The sequence below is a fragment of the Osmerus eperlanus genome, chromosome 6, assembly GCF_963692335.1.
Source record: "Osmerus eperlanus chromosome 6, fOsmEpe2.1, whole genome shotgun sequence".
Lineage (NCBI taxonomy): Eukaryota > Metazoa > Chordata > Actinopteri > Osmeriformes > Osmeridae > Osmerus > Osmerus eperlanus.
In genome coordinates, this window is record NC_085023.1 from 20,881,552 (window position 1) to 20,899,439 (window position 17,888).

The following is a 17,888-nucleotide window of genomic DNA, read 5'->3' on the forward strand; positions in this document are numbered from 1 at the left end:
GAGAGAGAGGGAGAGAGAGAGGGAGCATGCATCTCTGTTCACAGCCTCCAGTCTCACAAACACACACTGAGATCTTGCAGTGCTCAGCACAGCTGGAGTGAGTATGCGACTGTGTATGCATGTGCGCATGTGTGTGTACGTGTGTGTGTGTGTGTGTGTAGTGGCTGTATCAGAGGGTTAACACACAAAGGCGTTAGCTTCTTTGATGAAACGCTGTTGTCATCCGTTGTGTAGAAGCATCAGGGCTCCCTGTGGGTCCAAGGACAGGCATTTCTTTTGTACAACACTGAATAAAAAGTGCAGCGCATTAATCTAACCCTGCTTGAGGAAACAAAGAGAGGCCTTGTGAAGACATGTAAGAATGCCACGCTGAGATAACATATCTGCACTGCTGCTATTCACAACAACAGACTGACTGGTCCTCAGACACAGACTGACTGGTCCTCAGACACAGACTGACTGGTCCTCAGACACAGACTGACTGGTCCTCAGACACAGACTGACTGGTCCTCAGACACAGACTGACTGGTCCTCAGACACAGACTGACTGGTCCTCAGACACAGACTGACTGGTCCTCAGACACAGACTGACTGGTCCTCAGACACAGACTGACTGGTCCTCAGACACAGACTGACTGGTCCTCAGACACAGACTGACTGGTCCTCAGACACAGACTGGTCGCTGCAGGTTACCGGCACGAGCTTCTGGCTCGGCGCCGGTGCAGTAGGAGAAGAAGACACGTTTTGGTTTTAGAATAAAGTAAGACTTAGCAGTTTCAGTCATACTCTGTCCCTGTGTTTTAACTCAACACCCCCACCGCCCTCATTCATCTATCTGTTCTCATTCTGAACTCTTCCTGCCCCCCTCCCTCCCTCCCTCCCTCTCTCTCTCTCTCTCTCCCCCCCCCCCCCCCCCCCCCCGTCCAGCCCTGTGGAGATGAGGGCTGTCAGTAAGCAGGGCCCTGGGAGAGAGACATCCTGTCCAGGGCACCACGGGGACACGGAGGGGGGATGGACAGGGATGGGGGTCTGGAACAGATAGTTTAAAACAGACCATGGGAGGGGGGGCTGGGGGGACGGGGGGCTGGGGGGGGGCGGGGGGATGGGACACAGGTACTATCCATTTCAAAGGTCTGCAGTGAAGACAGCAACCAAGGACAGCTGGGGGTTTCATTTCAAGCTATTACCCAGCATGCCGTTGTTACTTAAGGATAGGTAGATTATTGTGACATTGATATTCTTTTTTTATTGATTTAAAACAGACGCCGTCTGTGACCAGCCGTATCGAAAGGCCCTGTGTGCCAGTAAATCCTGAAAGCTGCCTGTTGTGTTTGTTCTAACGGTGGAGAAGTCCTCCCAGTGTTTGGCTCTTGATTTGAAGATCTGACTTTGTAGAACAGACCCCAAGAGTAGCCTGGCCAGCCAGACACAGTGTCTCTCTATCTCTTTCTCTGCCTCTCTCTCTCCCCCCTTCTCTCTCCCTCCCCTGTCTCTCTCCCTCTCCCCCCTTCCTCTCTCTCTAATTGTGGGGCCTGAGTTTCACTGCCTCCCTGGCTCCAACACCGCCAACCCACCGTGACACAATCATTTTCCTCCCCTGGGGGGTGGGCGGAGAGTCAAACCCAACAATCCCAGTCTTCATTTTCACTCTTCTCAGCGGTCAGCCGTCGCCCACGACGCCTCAGGAAACTGCAGTCGTCTCACAACAAACGCACCCCTCGTCCTGCTGATTGCGGGCTGAGGTTCTCAGCTGCGCAGGAGAAAGCCTCTGTTAAGGGCGGCAGGGGCTCTCATGCAGGGTGGAGATAAACCGTGTCAGTAGCATGTAAATAAGTAGCACTGGGCGAGTCAGCTAGAGAGTCAGAGAGAGAGAGAGAGGAGAGAGACAATCAGATCAGAGAAAGAGAGAGAATCAGAGGAGAGAAAAAGAAAGAGAGAGGGTGCCTGCCGTGTAGAAAGCCACAGGCTGTGTTAATGTTCTCGGTTGTGTGTCTCATGAAGGAGAACAGTAGACAGAGCCCAGCTTGCGGCCAGCCACTCCCATGAGGTGAGAGGGGTGTTGTAGCAGGAACACTTTTAAACATGCCTTCTCTCCTCTTCCCAGCTGTGCACCTCCACACTCACAAACACCTCTGAGGTACTGCCGTGGCCAGACCATCTTCTATCACAGCGTATTCTTATACCGTAGAACACAATTCTGTCAAACGATTCATGATATCAATAAACCACAAATGTATACACGAATGAGTGTGACTACTTTTTGATTATATTGTATGAATATACCCACTCAAGATACTCTAGATTGTACTTATTGTTGCTAGGCTCGAGAAGGTGATTACACAAAGGCAGCGCGCTAGTTTTCGAGTACTGCTTCTCCAGCGCATGACTGTGAGACAGTATTCCCCTCTCATGTCATCGAGGTACACTCTGTACTGTTTAACTGTTGTTCCTGGTGAATACGTCGTTAGACAGCGTCCCAGTTAGACCATCTGCAGGTTGGAGAGCTCTTCACTCGCTCCTCTTTGTGCTTGTGTGTTTTTGTAGGAGAGCGGGGACGGCTGGATTCAGGAGGCTTGTGGTTTTAAACAGAGCTGACAGGAGGGGTGTAGACCTCAGACCAACAGACACTGCTTTCAAGGCTGCTCTTTGTCTTTCTGCAAGAACTCCATCAATACCAATTCAACCGGTACCACCCCCCCCTCCTCAAGCCTCAGACTGAGTGAGTTCTGTTTCGGTTGTGTGTGTGCAGCAAGCTAGCTAGCTACATGATTAGCCCGGTACTGAATGACGTTTGAAAAATGTGGGCTCCTTCATGCAAATGTTTCATTATATATCCAATCGGTATTTAAATATTTGTCTGAAAACGTGTGTGTGTGTGTATGCATACCAGTTGCCATAGTATTGTGCACTCCACATTAGAGCGGCAGTGTTTTTTGGCTCTTTCATATTGTCAGCTTGTGGCAGGCATATTGTAATAAAACAATTTCCTGTATGCAAATGACCTGTTTACATGCTAGAGCTCCTGCCAGATAAAGCCACTCTGACAAAACCAAAACACCGACAATGAAAAATGAGTTCAGGGAAAGGAGACTGCTATTCAGGCTTCCCACCAGCCTAGACATGCTACAGAGCCATGGTGTTAGTTAGTTACTGGCTACATATTACAGGAAAAACACAAAGCAGTCGCTCTCTTCCTCAGCGGCTAGCTGATAGGAAGGGGGGGGGGAGAGGTATGAGAGAGGGATGGGAGAGGGTGTGGAGAGCTGGAAGAGAGGGGTGGGAGAGAGGGAATGAGAGAGTGATGGAGAGAGGGTAGAGAGAGGATTGGGAGAGGGAATGAGAGAGTGATGGAGAGAGAGGGTAGAGAGAGGATTGGGAGAGGGAATGAGAGAGAGATGGGAGAGGGTGTGGAGAGGGGGGTACAGGGGGAATAAACGAGGCAGGGGAGGACTGAGTGCATGGGGAGTGAGGGAATGAGAGAGCCAGGAGAAGGGGAGTGAGAGATTGAGAGGGGGAGCGTGTGAGAGGAGGGGAGGGGGGGGTGAGGAGCGACAGCAAGCCGGGGCTGTGGGGTACAGGCAGACACCGAGCACTAGAGTGGAGCTGTTTGAGATCCACACAGCATGACTTCCAGAGCTGCCCATCGCAGATCCTCATGACTGACTAGCTGTCTCCAACCATGACGATTATGAAGTGTTACGACGGCATTTGAGATCGGACTCGGTTATTTCCCTGCGGTTACCGTCGGCTCTGAAGGAGACACCTGCCAGGCTAATTTAGAGGTTCCGACTTCTACCTCTAATATGTCTTTTCATGCTCAGAGATCAGACATGGTATATATCCTGATCTAAACAATCAACCCATCCGTCTATAAAGAACACATCTTCACCGCTGGTAAAGACACACACAGAAGGTTCATCCTCCAAAGAACTGTGTGTAATCAGCAGTCTGCTACTGTAGAAGGAACCGTTTGGAGCAGTGGAGGGGTCAGGTCGACCTGTGAGGAGGGCTGCCAGGAGAGCAGGCCGTGGCGGGGGGGGGGCAGGCGGCGACCCTGGGAGAGAATTTGACAACTCCTCAAGCCCTTAGTCTGGCCCGGTCTGACTGCATAAACATGGATCCAGCCAGGCAGTCGACACACGGGCATTAGCCTCCCCCAGCGTCCCAGGAGAACGTGAAAGGTGGCCTTGACCCTGGAGGTCAAAGGGCACATCAAAGGCAAGACTAGGCGATGAGGAAAAGCGCTCGGTGTGACACAGGGGCTCGCGTCACCATGCCCTGCTGGAAAGGTCCCCAATTTAATTTCAGCAAGTAAATTGGGCCTCTCCCTCCTACATTAGCATATGTTATAAACAATAGTTTCTGGAGTCATTTGCTCTCTGAACTTCTCTGTTGTTTCTTCCTTGCAGCGGGACATTGTGATTTTTGTCTGCCTACCAGTCAGGAATACCCGGTCATGGGTTTGCTGTTCCACGGGCCCGGTGATTGGTGGCTCTTGTAAACTGGGGGAGTGATAACTGGAAAACAACGACTCCAGAATCTCATCTCACAGCGCTAATATGATGAGACGGGCACTGGGAGCACGAGAGCAGCCGCCATAATTACAGTCTCTCTGGCGAAGGCAATCTGTCACGGGCGAAGGGAGGGAGGGGGGAGGAGAGAGAGCGGGAGGGGGACAGAGAGGGGGGGAGAGCGGGAGAGAGAGAGAGGGGGGAGGAGAGAGAGCGGGAGAGAGGGGGGGAGAGAGCAGGAGAGAGAGAGAGGGGGGGAGAGAGAGAGAGCGGGGGAGAGAGAGAGAGCGGGGGAGAGAGAGAGAGAGAGAGAGAGAGAGAGAGAGGTGGGGGGGGAGAGAGAGAGAGGGGGAGAGTGAGGGAGGGAGGGAGGCGGATGATGGGAAAGTGTAGGAGAGAACAACAGCCACATGGGAGAATGGAGATGAAGGGCTGGAAGTGGGTATTCCGTCGGGGAGCTGGGAAACTCGGGGCAAACGGGAGATAATGCCGGCTCGGTGGCCCAGCTGTGCTCTCCCGACTCTCCAGCCCAATCCTCCACGGGCCCCCGTCAGAGCTACTGCTCCCCCAGAAGAGACCACAATGGCAGGGGTGTAAGTGGGGGTTGGAGGAGGGTGGCTGGGTGTTTGTTTTTCTCTTCAGCAGTACCTGCTGCCCTCCTGCCTGTCTGGGGGCCCAGGCCTCTCAGATGGACACACACACACACACTCCCACAGACACACGCACTCCCACACACATACACACGCTGTCACAACCCAATCAAACACCCGACACACTTACCTTGGAAAGAGTGAGATAATTTATCCTTGTAGATCTTGTAGTCCATCTCCAGAAAGACACAGAAGACGACCCGTTGGATCTGCATGAGGGGAAAGAGAGGAGAGGTGTTACACCAGAGCATCTCCCCCTGGCTTTCTGATGGGGAGGGGACGACAAAAGAGCTAAATGGACGAGAGAAGATCCAGTGATAGCGAGCTGGACCAAAGGGGCACTATCAGGGACCAAATTACTGCTCGGAAATCCAATTAGGCCTCCCATTGAAGAACACACAAGCCTGGCCCTGAGAGAAGCCTTGTACTGATTATAACAATACTTTACATCATATTACCATGTCTGAACGAAACTAAAGTACCAAGCAGAGGTTCCTTAGTTCAGGAAGTGAAGAATTCCTGAGAAGGCTTGTGACAGAGGAGCCGGCAGAAACAGCCCTCTCAACAGAGGAGCCGGCAGAAACAGCCCTATCAACAGAGGAGCCGGCAGAAACAGCCCTATCAACAGAGGAGCCGGCAGAAACAGCCCTATCAACAGAGGAGCCGGCAGAAACAGCCCTCTCAACAGAGGAGCCGGCAGAAACAGCCCTATCAACAGAGGAGCCGGCAGAAACAGCCCTATCAACAGAGGAGCCGGCAGAAACAGCCCTATCAACAGAGGAGCCGGCAGAAACAGCCCTATCAACAGAGGAGCCGGCAGAAACAGCCCTCTCAACAGAGGAGGACTGAGTCAGCACTGATGCATTCAGGCACTTCCATGTCACCCTATAGATAAGCATTAGTATTAATGTCACTGTTTAGATACATATTAGTAATGGCTAGTTTCTCATTACTGGACTGTTCAGTAAATCAAATACTAACCACATTTTAATATAAGTATTGGCTTGGTATTTCATTGGTATGCATGTCCTTTACCTGTCAGAGTTGAGGATTTAAAATGCTCTCACTGATTTATCGCTTCATAAAATGCAGCGCAGAAACAATCAGCTTTCCCAACATGTTCTTTTCTTTCTTTTTAAAACAGGCAACAAAAAAAACAAACAGATTGAAAAATAAATTCCTGCCTGGGTGAACTGAATACTTATCACCTGGATGGTTTCAGCTGTGATGCCCCGTGAGGTGATCATGGGCCTGGGAACAGCCAGCCTCTCCAAGAAATCACAACCGTCAGGTCTTTAGAGAGCGCCACGTTAGAAATCACAACCGTCAGGTCTTTAGAGAGCGCCACGTTAGAAATCACACCCATCAGGTCTTTAGAGAGCGCCACGTTAGAAATCACAACCATCAGGTCTTTAGAGAGCGCCACGTTAGAAATCACGACCATCAGGTCTTTAGAGAGCGCCACGTTTGAAACATCTCCAGAATGAACACCTGTGGCATCCCTGTCACATGGACGATCCTCACACGGCTGGTGCTTAAGGTACACAGAAGGGGGGGTCAGATGGCTGAGCGGTTAGGGAATCAGGCTATTAATCAGACGGTTGCCGGTTCGATTTCCGGCCGTGCAAATTACATTGTGTCCTTGGGCAAGGCACTTCACCCTACTTGCCTCAGGGGGTTTGTTTATCTACTTACTGTAAGTCGCTCTGGATAAAAGAGGCGGCTAAATGACTATATGTAATGTAAATATATAAACACAGCATGCTTGGTGTGATGCCCAACATGCCATTCAGAACAGCTCCATTTAGTCCTCCCTTAACAGACCTCTGTTTCCATCAAATCAGATGTATTTTAATAGCCCGCTTTTACAAGCAATGTCACAGAGGGCTTCACATGCGCCCATAGAACTGCACCTAAACCAACCTAAACCCTCAAGGACAAGGGAAAAAATTCCAGAAAAACGAATTTGCGGAAAAAATGGAACATGGCAGCCACTGGGCGGTGTGGAGGACTAAAGCTGTCAGAGTAACACATCCCTGCCCCTCTACTGACACATCCCTGCCCCTCTACTGACACATCCCTGCCCCTCTACTGACACATCCCTGCCTCTCTACTGACACATCCCTGCCCCTCTACTGACACATCCCTGCCCCTCTACTAACACATCCCTGCCCCTCTACTGACACATCCCTGCCCCTCTACTGACACATCCCTGCCCCTCTACTGACTGAGCGGTGCCCAAAGGAGAGAAACAGGTAGACAGACAGGCAGGCAGGTAAACAGGTAGACAGACAGACAGGCAGGCAGGTAGACAGACAGGCAGGCAGGTAAACAGGTAGACAGGCAGGCAGGTAGACAGACAGGCAGGCAGGTAAACAGGTAGACAGACAGGCAGGCAGGTAGACAGACAGGTAGACAGACAGACAGGTAGGCAGGCAGACAGACAGGTAGACAGACAGACAGACAGGCAGGTAGGCAGGCAGGCAGGCAGGCAGACATACTGGTAGACAGGCAGGTAGACAGGTATAAAGACCGACAGGCAGGCAGTCCTCTCCCACAGTGAAGCAGATGCATCACACACAGGGCATCAGATAATCCCCTCAATATGGCAATTTTTGACCATTACAGACCAGACAGATCATTACAGACCTCCATATCGGTAATGGTGGTGTTAGAGAGAGATAAATACACTCTCCAGGACCCTGGCCCAGTGACACACAAGAGCCAGCCTGATACCGAGCCAGTCCAGCTCTTCACACAGAACTGTTGCTATTCATAGTTCCCGGTCTAAGCTTGAAATGTTAAGACTTGAATTCCGAATGGCAACACTTTTGTCCAGGTGTCTTGGGGAGCTGTTCACTGAACGTAGGCTCAATCTTGTGCACCCTCACCCCCCGAGGAGAGAGAAGAAAAGACTCCGGACTCCTTTGAAGTCGCCTACTCGCTCACAAACAAATTGTGTGAGAAGCGATCATATTCAGAGATAGCGCGAACCTATGAACACTGGAGGCCACAAGGAGGCAGACACCCCCTAGGTTCCATTCCTCTTTTACATCACCCCATTTTAAACCTGACTGCTCACTAAGAAACAGGAGGAATCATACATTCATGCCTTGCATGGAAACACTCTCTCTCTCTCTCTTCATTCCTCGTATCCCTATTTTTAATCTCCCTCCCTCTCTCTCTCTCTCGCTCTCTCTCTCTCTCTCTCTCTCTCTCTGTCTCCCTCTCTCTCTCTCTCTCACACACACACACACACTACACAGCTTGTCCTTTTACGTTGATCATTAAATGATGACCTGTCTCTTCTGCTGTGGAGGAGATGAAGAGGAGGGCTGGTGGTGGAGCACTGAGAGGTCAGCCTCGTGTCTCCAGCTCACACGCAGACCTGAGATTCCCTGGCATGTGGCCCCTGAGGGCCAGGAATGAAAGGAAACACAGTCCTTTCTTCCTCGCTCTGCATGCTTGTGGCCCGCAGGAGGGAGATGGAGTCGGCCGTATAGACCACTTGCATGTTGTAGACCCGGAGGTGGTCCATAGTTCCAGGAAGAGTATGGCGAATTGGAACAGAAGCACAGGTCACGCAATGCCACTGAGAGTTTAGCCATGTCAGAGCTGTCATCATGGCCAGAGGCTGAATGTATGGTCTGGATGTCATGAAGGGAAACGGGCAAGTCGGACAGCAGGTCAGCCTCTCTCTCTGAGGGGGCTCGGCCGAGCTTCAGACCAGTGTGAGCAGCAGTGTTCTTCTTCTGAATACATTTACATTTAGTCATTTAGCATTTAGTCATTTAGCAGGCATTTAGTCATTTAGCAGACGCGACTTACAGTGAGTACAGGGACATTCCCCCCGAGGCAAGTAGGGTTAAGTGCCACAACGTCATTTGGCACTGCCGGGAATCGAACTGGCAACCTTCAGATTACTAGCCCGATTCCCTCACCGCTCAGCCACCTGACTCCCTGTCAGTATGGAGTCAGGAAGTCAAGCAGGAGTAGCTTATCTCCTCCCGGCACACGCTCTGTCCAGACCGCTCCCTAGCAGGGGCCGTGGACAGACACTGCTTGGACACCCACAGAAAAATACACTCAAATTTGAAAACAGTACCCCCGATTCTTGCCTGAACTTTCGTTTCAGTTTGAGGATGATTGACACAGAATAAGACGAGGAGGAAGGAACGGCTTTCAGAGGAAGCCCTCCTTGCCAAAGGCAATTGGTTAAAAAAGGATCGCTGGAATATAATTGGCTGGAAAGAAGGGGAGCTGACCCAAAACGGCTACATTCCTGTTTCACTGACCCTGAGCTGTCGGTGTTGCTAAACAACGGAGCCCCTCGTTAGCTACGAAACACGTTTAAAGGGGACGAAACTTTATTTATTTTACAGAAAAAAATAACTACCTAGTCATTAACAATTTCCATACACAACACAAATAATCCACCAAATTCACCACAGATCACAAGCCAGGGATAAGCCTGCTGGAATCATCGCCCCAGCGTCCTGTTCCGATTGGCTGATCAGCGCAGCTGTTTCGGGGTGGTGAAGGAGGGGACCCCGGGTGTGTTGAGCGTGCGTCCTGCGGAAGCCAAGGTTGGCCAAGTTAATGGAAGACTAATTAGAAAGCTGGGATCACTGCATGCTAGCGCGCCTGGTCATTACTCATCTCTGATTGGAGGGCTGTTGCCAAAGGGGAAGTGCAAGATGATTGGGACCCTGGCTGTCGGTGGGGGGGGTTGTGGGCGCTACAGAAACGCAGGGGTGTGGGAGGCGGTGTGGGGGGCGGTGTGGGGGGCGGTGTGGGGCCGGCGCTGGCCTGGCACTCCGGCGGAGCGCTGGCCCGCCAGCTGAGGAAAGCACCGATGCAGAAAATGCCCACAGTGTTTTAATTAAAAAACCCATCGGCTTTTTTACATTGTTCTTAAACTGTACAAGACTTTACTTTACACACAGATATAAAGCATTTATATCTTTGGTGCAGGCCATTAACTTACAAATTAATTAAAAACTAATGGAATTTTACACTAAAGTGTTGAAATGAACACTTTATATTAAGGTTAAATGACATACTAACTACATAGCGATACCTACCGAAACAGCATTATAGGTACATAGGATTCTTCATTGCGATTAAATATTAAATAATAATCTATCAATAGATAGATTGATACCTGGATACATGACAAAAAGTCATTAAACAGGTGATGCCGATGCCTTTCAGGGTTACCATGACCACAGCACCCACGGCTCCAGCCGTAGGGCGAGAGCAGAGGAGGTGTGCTGGCATCCCGCCAGGCGCTGTGACGTGCATCAGGTATACAGGAGGAGGATGCGTCACCAAGACAGCAGCCTCACGCTGGGACAGGAGGCTCCCTGCTGTGGAATGAAACCTGCTGGATTCAATGTGGAACTGTGTGTCTGCTGCTCGTCTATGAGGCGCAGGGCTCCTCAGGTGCCCCCCTGCCCAGACCTCCCCCTCACCCCCTCCATGAACCCCCTGCCCAGACCTCCCCCTCACCCCCTCCATGAACCCCCTGCCCAGACCTCCCCCTCACCCCCTCCATGAACCCCCTGCCCAGACCTCCCCCTCACCCCCTCCATGAACCCCCTGCCCAGACCTCCCCCTCACCCCCTCCATGAACCCCCTGCCCAGACCTCCCCCTCACCCCCTCCATGAACCCCCTGCCCCTACCTCCCCGCCCCCCCCCGCCAGGCTAACAGATGAGCTGTCATGGCTGGGCACCCAGGCTCATAATTGCATTGGGGGATTTGCCAGCAGAGTCAGAACACACACTTTGCTACTCGCATTTCCTTCTTGATTCTGTCACAAACAATAACAGGAACAGGTTGGCCTAGCATGTCCTCCCCAGCTGGGCCCTGCACCCAGGAGAAAGGATGTGGGAGTGTGTGTGTGTGCTTGTATGTATATTGTATGTGTGTGTGTATCCTGGGCGACTTTGTCAGATATCCGTGCGGGGCCCAGGACACTGCAGGGGCCTCCTAATGGTCCCATCCAGACGGTAACTATGACAACAGGGAGCGCAGCGCGGTGATGATGCTGAGGAAAGACTGAGCTCTGTATCCGTAGGTGACGGGACGATACTGAGCGCTCCCCTTCGTATCGCAGATACATGCTGACAGGGAAGCTCTCTGTGCACCAGAGATTAATGACATCATTCCGGTGCCGGGAGAGAGGTGATGTCCCTGAAACACGGCCTGGCTGGACGTGAGAGTGAGCTGGTCTCTGGTGCTGTCGGGGGCTGAGGTGGAGGAACCGGGGGGGGGGGGGGGGGGGGGACGCCCCGACCAGCTCTCAGTTTGACTGGGATTGAACCCCCTCCCCAGGGCAGGGCCAACCCCACCTTCAGCAGCGCTATTATCATTTCAAAGAAACACCCAGAAAAGGCCAGGCCTTTGAACAAAACGACCAAGATCCATACATCAAAGGAGGCTTCTGACATCGGACAGTTTGAAGGCTCAGGATGAAGCTCAGCCTAGAAGAAGACAAACCTCAATTCCACATCCAGAAGCCCCCTCGCTGAGGGCCCCCCTCGCTGAGGCGCCCCCTCGCTGAGGGCCCCCCTCGCTGAGGGCCCCCCTCGCTGAGGGCCCCCTCGCTGAGGGCCCCCTCGCTGAGGGCCCCCTCGCTGAGGGCCCCCCTCGCTGAGGCGCCCCCTCGCTGAGGGCCCCCCTCGCTGAGGCGCCCCCTCGCTGAGGGCCCCCTCGCTGATGGCCCCCCTCGCTGAGGCGCCCCCTCGCTGAGGGCCCCCCTCGCTGAGGGCCCCCTCGCTGAGGGCCCCCTCGCTGAGGGCCCCCCTCGCTGAGGGCCCCCTCGCTGAGGGCCCCCCTCGCTGAGGCGCCCCCTCGCTGAGGGCCCCCTCGCTGAGGGCCCCCTCGCTGAGGGCCCCCCTCGCTGAGGCGCCCCCTCGCTGAGGGCCCCCTCGCTGAGGGCCCCCCTCGCTGAGGGCCCCCCTCGCTGAGGGCCCCCTCGCTGAGGGCCCCCTCGCTGAGGGCCACCCTTGCTGAGGGCCCCCTCGCTGAGGGCACCCTCGCTGAGGCCTGCTGGTGGAGCCAGTGGAGTACAGCCAGCCATGCTAATTGAAAAGATGGCTGTTGGTAAATGCTAATGTACATACTTGCGCATGGCTGCTTAGTTGGGTGTGACTAAACAGATGTGTTAACATTCTAAATGGTGCCCTGCCCGTATGATTCATGACACGGGCGTACCGTTTCCCAAACTGCACACACGGTAACAGACTGAATATTCTGAGGAGATAATTGTGTGCTGCAGGATTCACAAGACCTAAATAGATATTACATTAGCAAACCAAGATAATTCCCTTCAGCACACGTCAGTCTTTTCGTGTGTGCACATACGGTATAGTGAGTAGAGCTTTGCAAATGTTTGTTTCAGCATATTCTTCTTCATTTTTCGGAACAAAATTGTTTATTAATGACCCAGTCCCGGCTTCTGCACACTAGACAAAAAGAGAGCTCGAGGCAAGAACTATTTTCGACCGGATGTTCAAATATTGTTCGCTCAAACAGAAGCAGACATGGTTAGACTGAGTCCTGGCTTTGGCAGTCCACGCTTGCTGTCATCGAAAACAAGTGTAACCAAAGATCAGATCTAGGCTGCACATTCTGGGAACATGACAGCCTTACAGATTTATAATCCTCCTTACATCACATCTAATCTCCATTTTTCATTATACCTCATAAAAAATAAATATATCTAAAAGCATTGATTTCAAAAGATGAAATCCTTCCGAGTTACAAAAAAATGAATCGATGAACAAGCTTGAACAGACATGGTGACTACGGCCAACCACAGAGAAGAGCAGATGGGAGCAGAACATATTCCATGACAGTTGTGTTTTGTGGTAAACTCTACCCCAGATTACAGGGAAATGTCAACAACCTCCCACAGGACCAGCAACACACTTCATCTGACTGCTGCTAAGTATTTAGCAGCTCATTGCCACCGACAGTAATGAAACCAAGACTTTAATATCAGTGTGGCTAATAAGCTTTCTGGATGGATGAAGCCTTCTTAGGAGGGAAACATCAACAGCTTTTTCAGAAGGTTACTGTTGCTCTAAGCTTCACAGCATCATAACAGCTTCTCAACAGGTTAGCAATGGCACAATAAACCCACTGACAAATATATCCATTACACTGTTCTAACAATAAATACAGTGACGGAAGGCCAGGGTAGGTTTAAGTGGAAGGGGTTCAGAGGAGGAGATATCGTCTCTGTTTCTAAGTAGATAACAATAAGGAGAGACACCACAGCTGAGCCTGGGGTCGAAGGTGAATGATGAAGGAGGAGTTAATATGGAGGCTGCACCCATGATGCATTGCTGCTTGGGTAATGATCTGACCCGGGGTCCCATGGTGACCTCCAAACCCCTTCATAGTCCTGGGAGAGGGATCATGGGGGAGCAGGAGAGTGTGAGAGAGTGTGTGTGTGTGTGTGTGTGTGAGAGAGTGTGTGTGTGTGTGGGAGAGTGTGTGTGTGTGTGTGGGAGAGTGTGTGTGTGTGTGAGAGAGTGTGTGTGTGTTAGTGTGCGCAGGGGTGAGAGTGAGAATCAGGGGGTTATGTTTGAACCAGAATCCTCCCATCTGTTGTTTTTTTTTTTTATACTTTAACCTAAGCCAAAGGGTTCCATTTCCCCCTGAGGAGAAGCCAAATGACCTTTTCCATCTCGTAATCAACCCCCTCCCTCAGTTCATCCTGTCTGCTGGATGGAGTTAGAGAACAGAAGTCCCTGACACCTTTTTCCCTCTTCCAATCCCCCTATTGACCACCAATAGACATGGAATACATGTCAAGCTGAACGATTGCTGTTTCCAACAAGTGTGACCGAACCCTCGATCTTCTTCCCATCTCTCCGTCACCGAGTGCCACAACAGAGCCTGCCTGTCACCTCCACTAACTGTTTCATATTTTCTCTCTTTACAGGTCAGTGGATCTGGTCAATACTCATAGTCTATCATACACAAGGGCAATATGGCCATGTCTGGTCCTCTTGTGGGAGGGTTAGTGAGCGCAGTCTGCAGCTACAGATGATTCACTCTCTAAGCTCAGCTTGTACAAGACAGTTTGTTTTAGCTGGAGGGTAAGCTATGCCCGCAGATAAAGTCCTGCTATCTACGTGGAGCAAAAGTCAAAGCAACAAAGCACCCTACCGATGTGAATGTTAAGAGAAAATACATCTAAAAATCCTAGCAAATCCCCACAATCCCTGTCGATTGCTTCCTGAGGTCATGTGACTTCAGGCTGATTGGGGGGGGTGCCTGCCTGCCTGACCTGGGGTCCAGTGTTAAGGCCATTAGACAGAAACTCTCTGGACAGGCAGGCCGAGTCTTAAACACAACTGCCAAATGAGAGCATCCAATCAGAAATCCCTGATTGAGCTGGATGTGGGACGGGGAGAAACACCCCAGAGGCATGCTGGGAGCTGAGCACAGGAGCTGGGTGACAGTGGTGAGCCTGGCCTTGGGGCTCAAGCTGAGCACAGGAGCTGGGTGACAGTGGTGAGCCTGGCCTTGGGGCTCAAGCTGAGCACAGGAGCTGGGTGACAGTGGTGAGCCTGGCCAGCTGAGCACAGGAGCTGGGTGACAGTGGTGAGCCTGGCCAGCTGAGCACAGGAGCTGGGTGACAGTGGTGAGCCTGGCCAGCTGAGCACAGGAGCTGGGTGACAGTGGTGAGCCTGGCCAGCTGAGCACAGGAGCTGGGTGACAGTGGTGAGCCTGGCCAGCTGAGCACAGGAGCTGGGTGACAGTGGTGAGCCTGGCCAGCTGAGCACAGGAGCTGGGTGACAGTGGTGAGCCTGGCCTTGGGGCTCAAGCTGAGCACAGGAGCTGGGTGACAGTGGTGAGCCTGGCCTTGGGGCTCAAGCTGAGCACAGGAGCTGGGTGACAGTGGTGAGCCTGGCCTTGGGGCAGAGGCACACACAAACCTCTCTCTCTCACACTCAACCACACACACACACAACCACACACACAAACCTCTCTCACACACACACACAACCACACACACACACACAACCACACGCACACACAACCACACACACAAACCTCTCTCACACACACACACCTCTCTCTCTCACACGCACACAACCACACACACTCACACACAACCACACACACACACACACAACCACACACACAAACCTTTCTCACACACACACAACCACACACACACACGCACACCTCTCTCTCTCACACACACACAACAACACACACACACGCGCACCTCTCTCTCTCTCACACACAACCACACACACACACACACACACAAACACGCTCACAAACCTCTGATCACGCTCACCCACAGTGTGCGGCAGGGTTGGCATCACACTCTTACTGTATGTTAGCATTTCATTAAGGCCCTGTTTGTGTTCAAGCTCCACCGGGTTGAGCTATCTGATGATGTGTGTGTTGCTCTCACTGTGTGTACAGATACACACAATCAGACACACACACAGGCATACACACACACACACACACATAGGCATACACCTACACACCGTCAAATTAAAAACTCAAATAATGCAGTGAAATCTGTGTGATGGGCTTCAGCATTTCAAGGGTTAGTGCTGCTCTACCCTTTCCATGTGAAGATGACGACTAGAAAAGAAATATCATTAAAATAGGAATTCCATGGATATAAAATATGGAATATGAAAAAAAAAATAAGAAAAATGTCCAATGATCTTCTCTTCCCATTAAAGACATGATAGCCTGTGAGAGCTTGTGACAGATTTATCTACATCTGAACGGAGCAGGGAACCTGGCGGAAACCGGCGGAATGGATGGAAATAAAAACAGGGAAAAGGAACCCAAAATACCATTCCATACGTCTGCCTGGGTCACGTCGCTGTGCCAAGAAGGGCTTACAAACAGGGGTGCCTTTCCACATAACTTACTCAGTGCGATGAATATCTGATCGGGGCTACGCCGCACGCACCAGGCAGATCTGATCGGGGCTACGCCGCACGCACCAGGCAGATTTATCTCCCCGAGCCGAACGTGAGCTGGAGAGATCAGCTCCACAGCACAGTGATAACACAGGGTGCTGGCGGGGTGTGTGTGTGGGGGTGTGTGTGCAGGGGTGTGTGTGTGCGGGGGTGTGTGTGCGGGGGTGTGCGTGTGGGGGTGTGTGTGCGGGGGTGTGTGTGCGGGGTAAGTGTGCGGGGTGTGTGTGCGGGGTAAGTGTGCGGGGTGTTTGTGGGGGTGTGTGTGGGGGTGTGTGTGCGGGGTGTGTGTGGGGGTGTGTGTGCGGGGTAAGTGTGGGGGTGTGTGTGCGGGGTAAGTGTGCGGGGTGTTTGTGGGGGTGTGTGTGGGGGTGTGTGTGCGGGGTGTGTGTGGGGGTGTGTGTGCGGGGTAAGTGTGGGGGTGTGTGTGCGGGGTAAGTGTGCGGGGTGTGTGTGGGGTGTGTGTGCGGGGTGAGTGTGCGGGGGTGTGTGTGGGGGTGTGTGTGCGGGGTAAGTGTGCGGGGTGTGTGTGGGGGTGTGTGTGCGGGGTGTGTGTGGGGGTGAGTGTGCGGGGTGTGTGTGGGGGTGTGTGGGGGGTGTGTGTGGGGGGTGAGTGTGCGGGGTGTGTGTGGGGGGTGTGTGTGGGGGGTGTGTGTGGGGGTGTGTGTGTGGGGGTGAGTGTGCGGGGTGTGTGTGGGGGTGTGTGTGGGGGTGTGTGTGGGGGTGTGTGTGGGGGTGAGTGTGCGGGGTGAGTGTGCGGGGTGAGTGTGCGGGGTGTGTGTGCGGGGTGAGTGTGCGGGGGTGTGTGTGGGGGTGTGTGTGCGGGGTAAGTGTGCGGGGTGTGTGTGGGGGTGTGTGTGCGGGGTGTGTGTGGGGGGTGTGTGTGGGGGTGTGTGGGGGGTGTGTGTGGGGGGTGAGTGTGCGGGGTGTGTGTGGGGGTGTGTGTGGGGGGTGTGTGTGGGGGTGTGTGTGTGGGGGTGAGTGTGCGGGTGTGTGTGGGGGTGTGTGTGGGGGTGAGTGTGCGGGGTGAGTGTGCGGGGTGAGTGTGCGGGGTGAGTGTGCGGGGTGTGTGGGGGTGTGTGTGGGGGTGAGTGTGCAGGAGGGAGGGAGGTGTTGTGGAGGGAGATCACATAAGGCAAAGCCACCCTCCCTCCTACGGCACCTCTGCCATGTTCTCCATGGTTCCCCTCACACTGACACGCATTCTGACTGATCCTAGCTCTTCTCGAGGGGGGGGGGGGGGGGGAGCCACGCTACTCAGAGATCAATACAATAAACACACGGTGCATTCAAAGGCCCTCCTGGAGCAACAATAAATAGCTAAAGTGGGTCCAATTAGGACGGTTAGCCGTGGGCCGGCGCTGTACATATCCAAGAGACACAAGTCTAACTATTCCGCTTGCACTGACAAATCAAATCAAAAATCTGCAAAGCACACTTCACTCTGTGAAAACTGTGCAGGGTATTATTATGAACAGCATCTTGAGGATGAGACCGTGAGAGTGGGGGCTCTAGCAGAAACAAGCTCCCAGTAAGTACATGTAACATTCGTGTGGACAAAAAATGACTTCAGGGCATACATGTGGAGTTTCACATTCGAGGGTCACAGTGAAGCGAGGTTTTTCTATGCAGAACCGTCGAGCAGAGAGAGGGAAGGAAACTGAGAGCGGCGGTTTGGTCTTTCCAGTGCGGCAGCAGATTAGCCCAGGGGTCCTGGGGTGGTTGGTGTTGGTGATGATGGACGGCTGTAGC

At 52.7% G+C, this 17,888-nt stretch overlaps 1 protein-coding gene across 1 annotated transcript in view; it reads right to left on the bottom strand.

Annotated features, from left to right (window-relative positions):
• Positions 1–5,259: 5,259 nt before the first annotated feature.
• macrod2 (mono-ADP ribosylhydrolase 2) overlaps positions 5,260–17,888 on the bottom strand; it is a 325,831-nt gene continuing 313,202 nt past the window's right edge. Inside the window, exon 9 of the mRNA XM_062464550.1 lies at positions 5,260–5,370. Within this exon, the coding sequence (XP_062320534.1) occupies positions 5,260–5,370 (111 nt within the window). The remainder of the gene's footprint in view (positions 5,371–17,888) is intronic.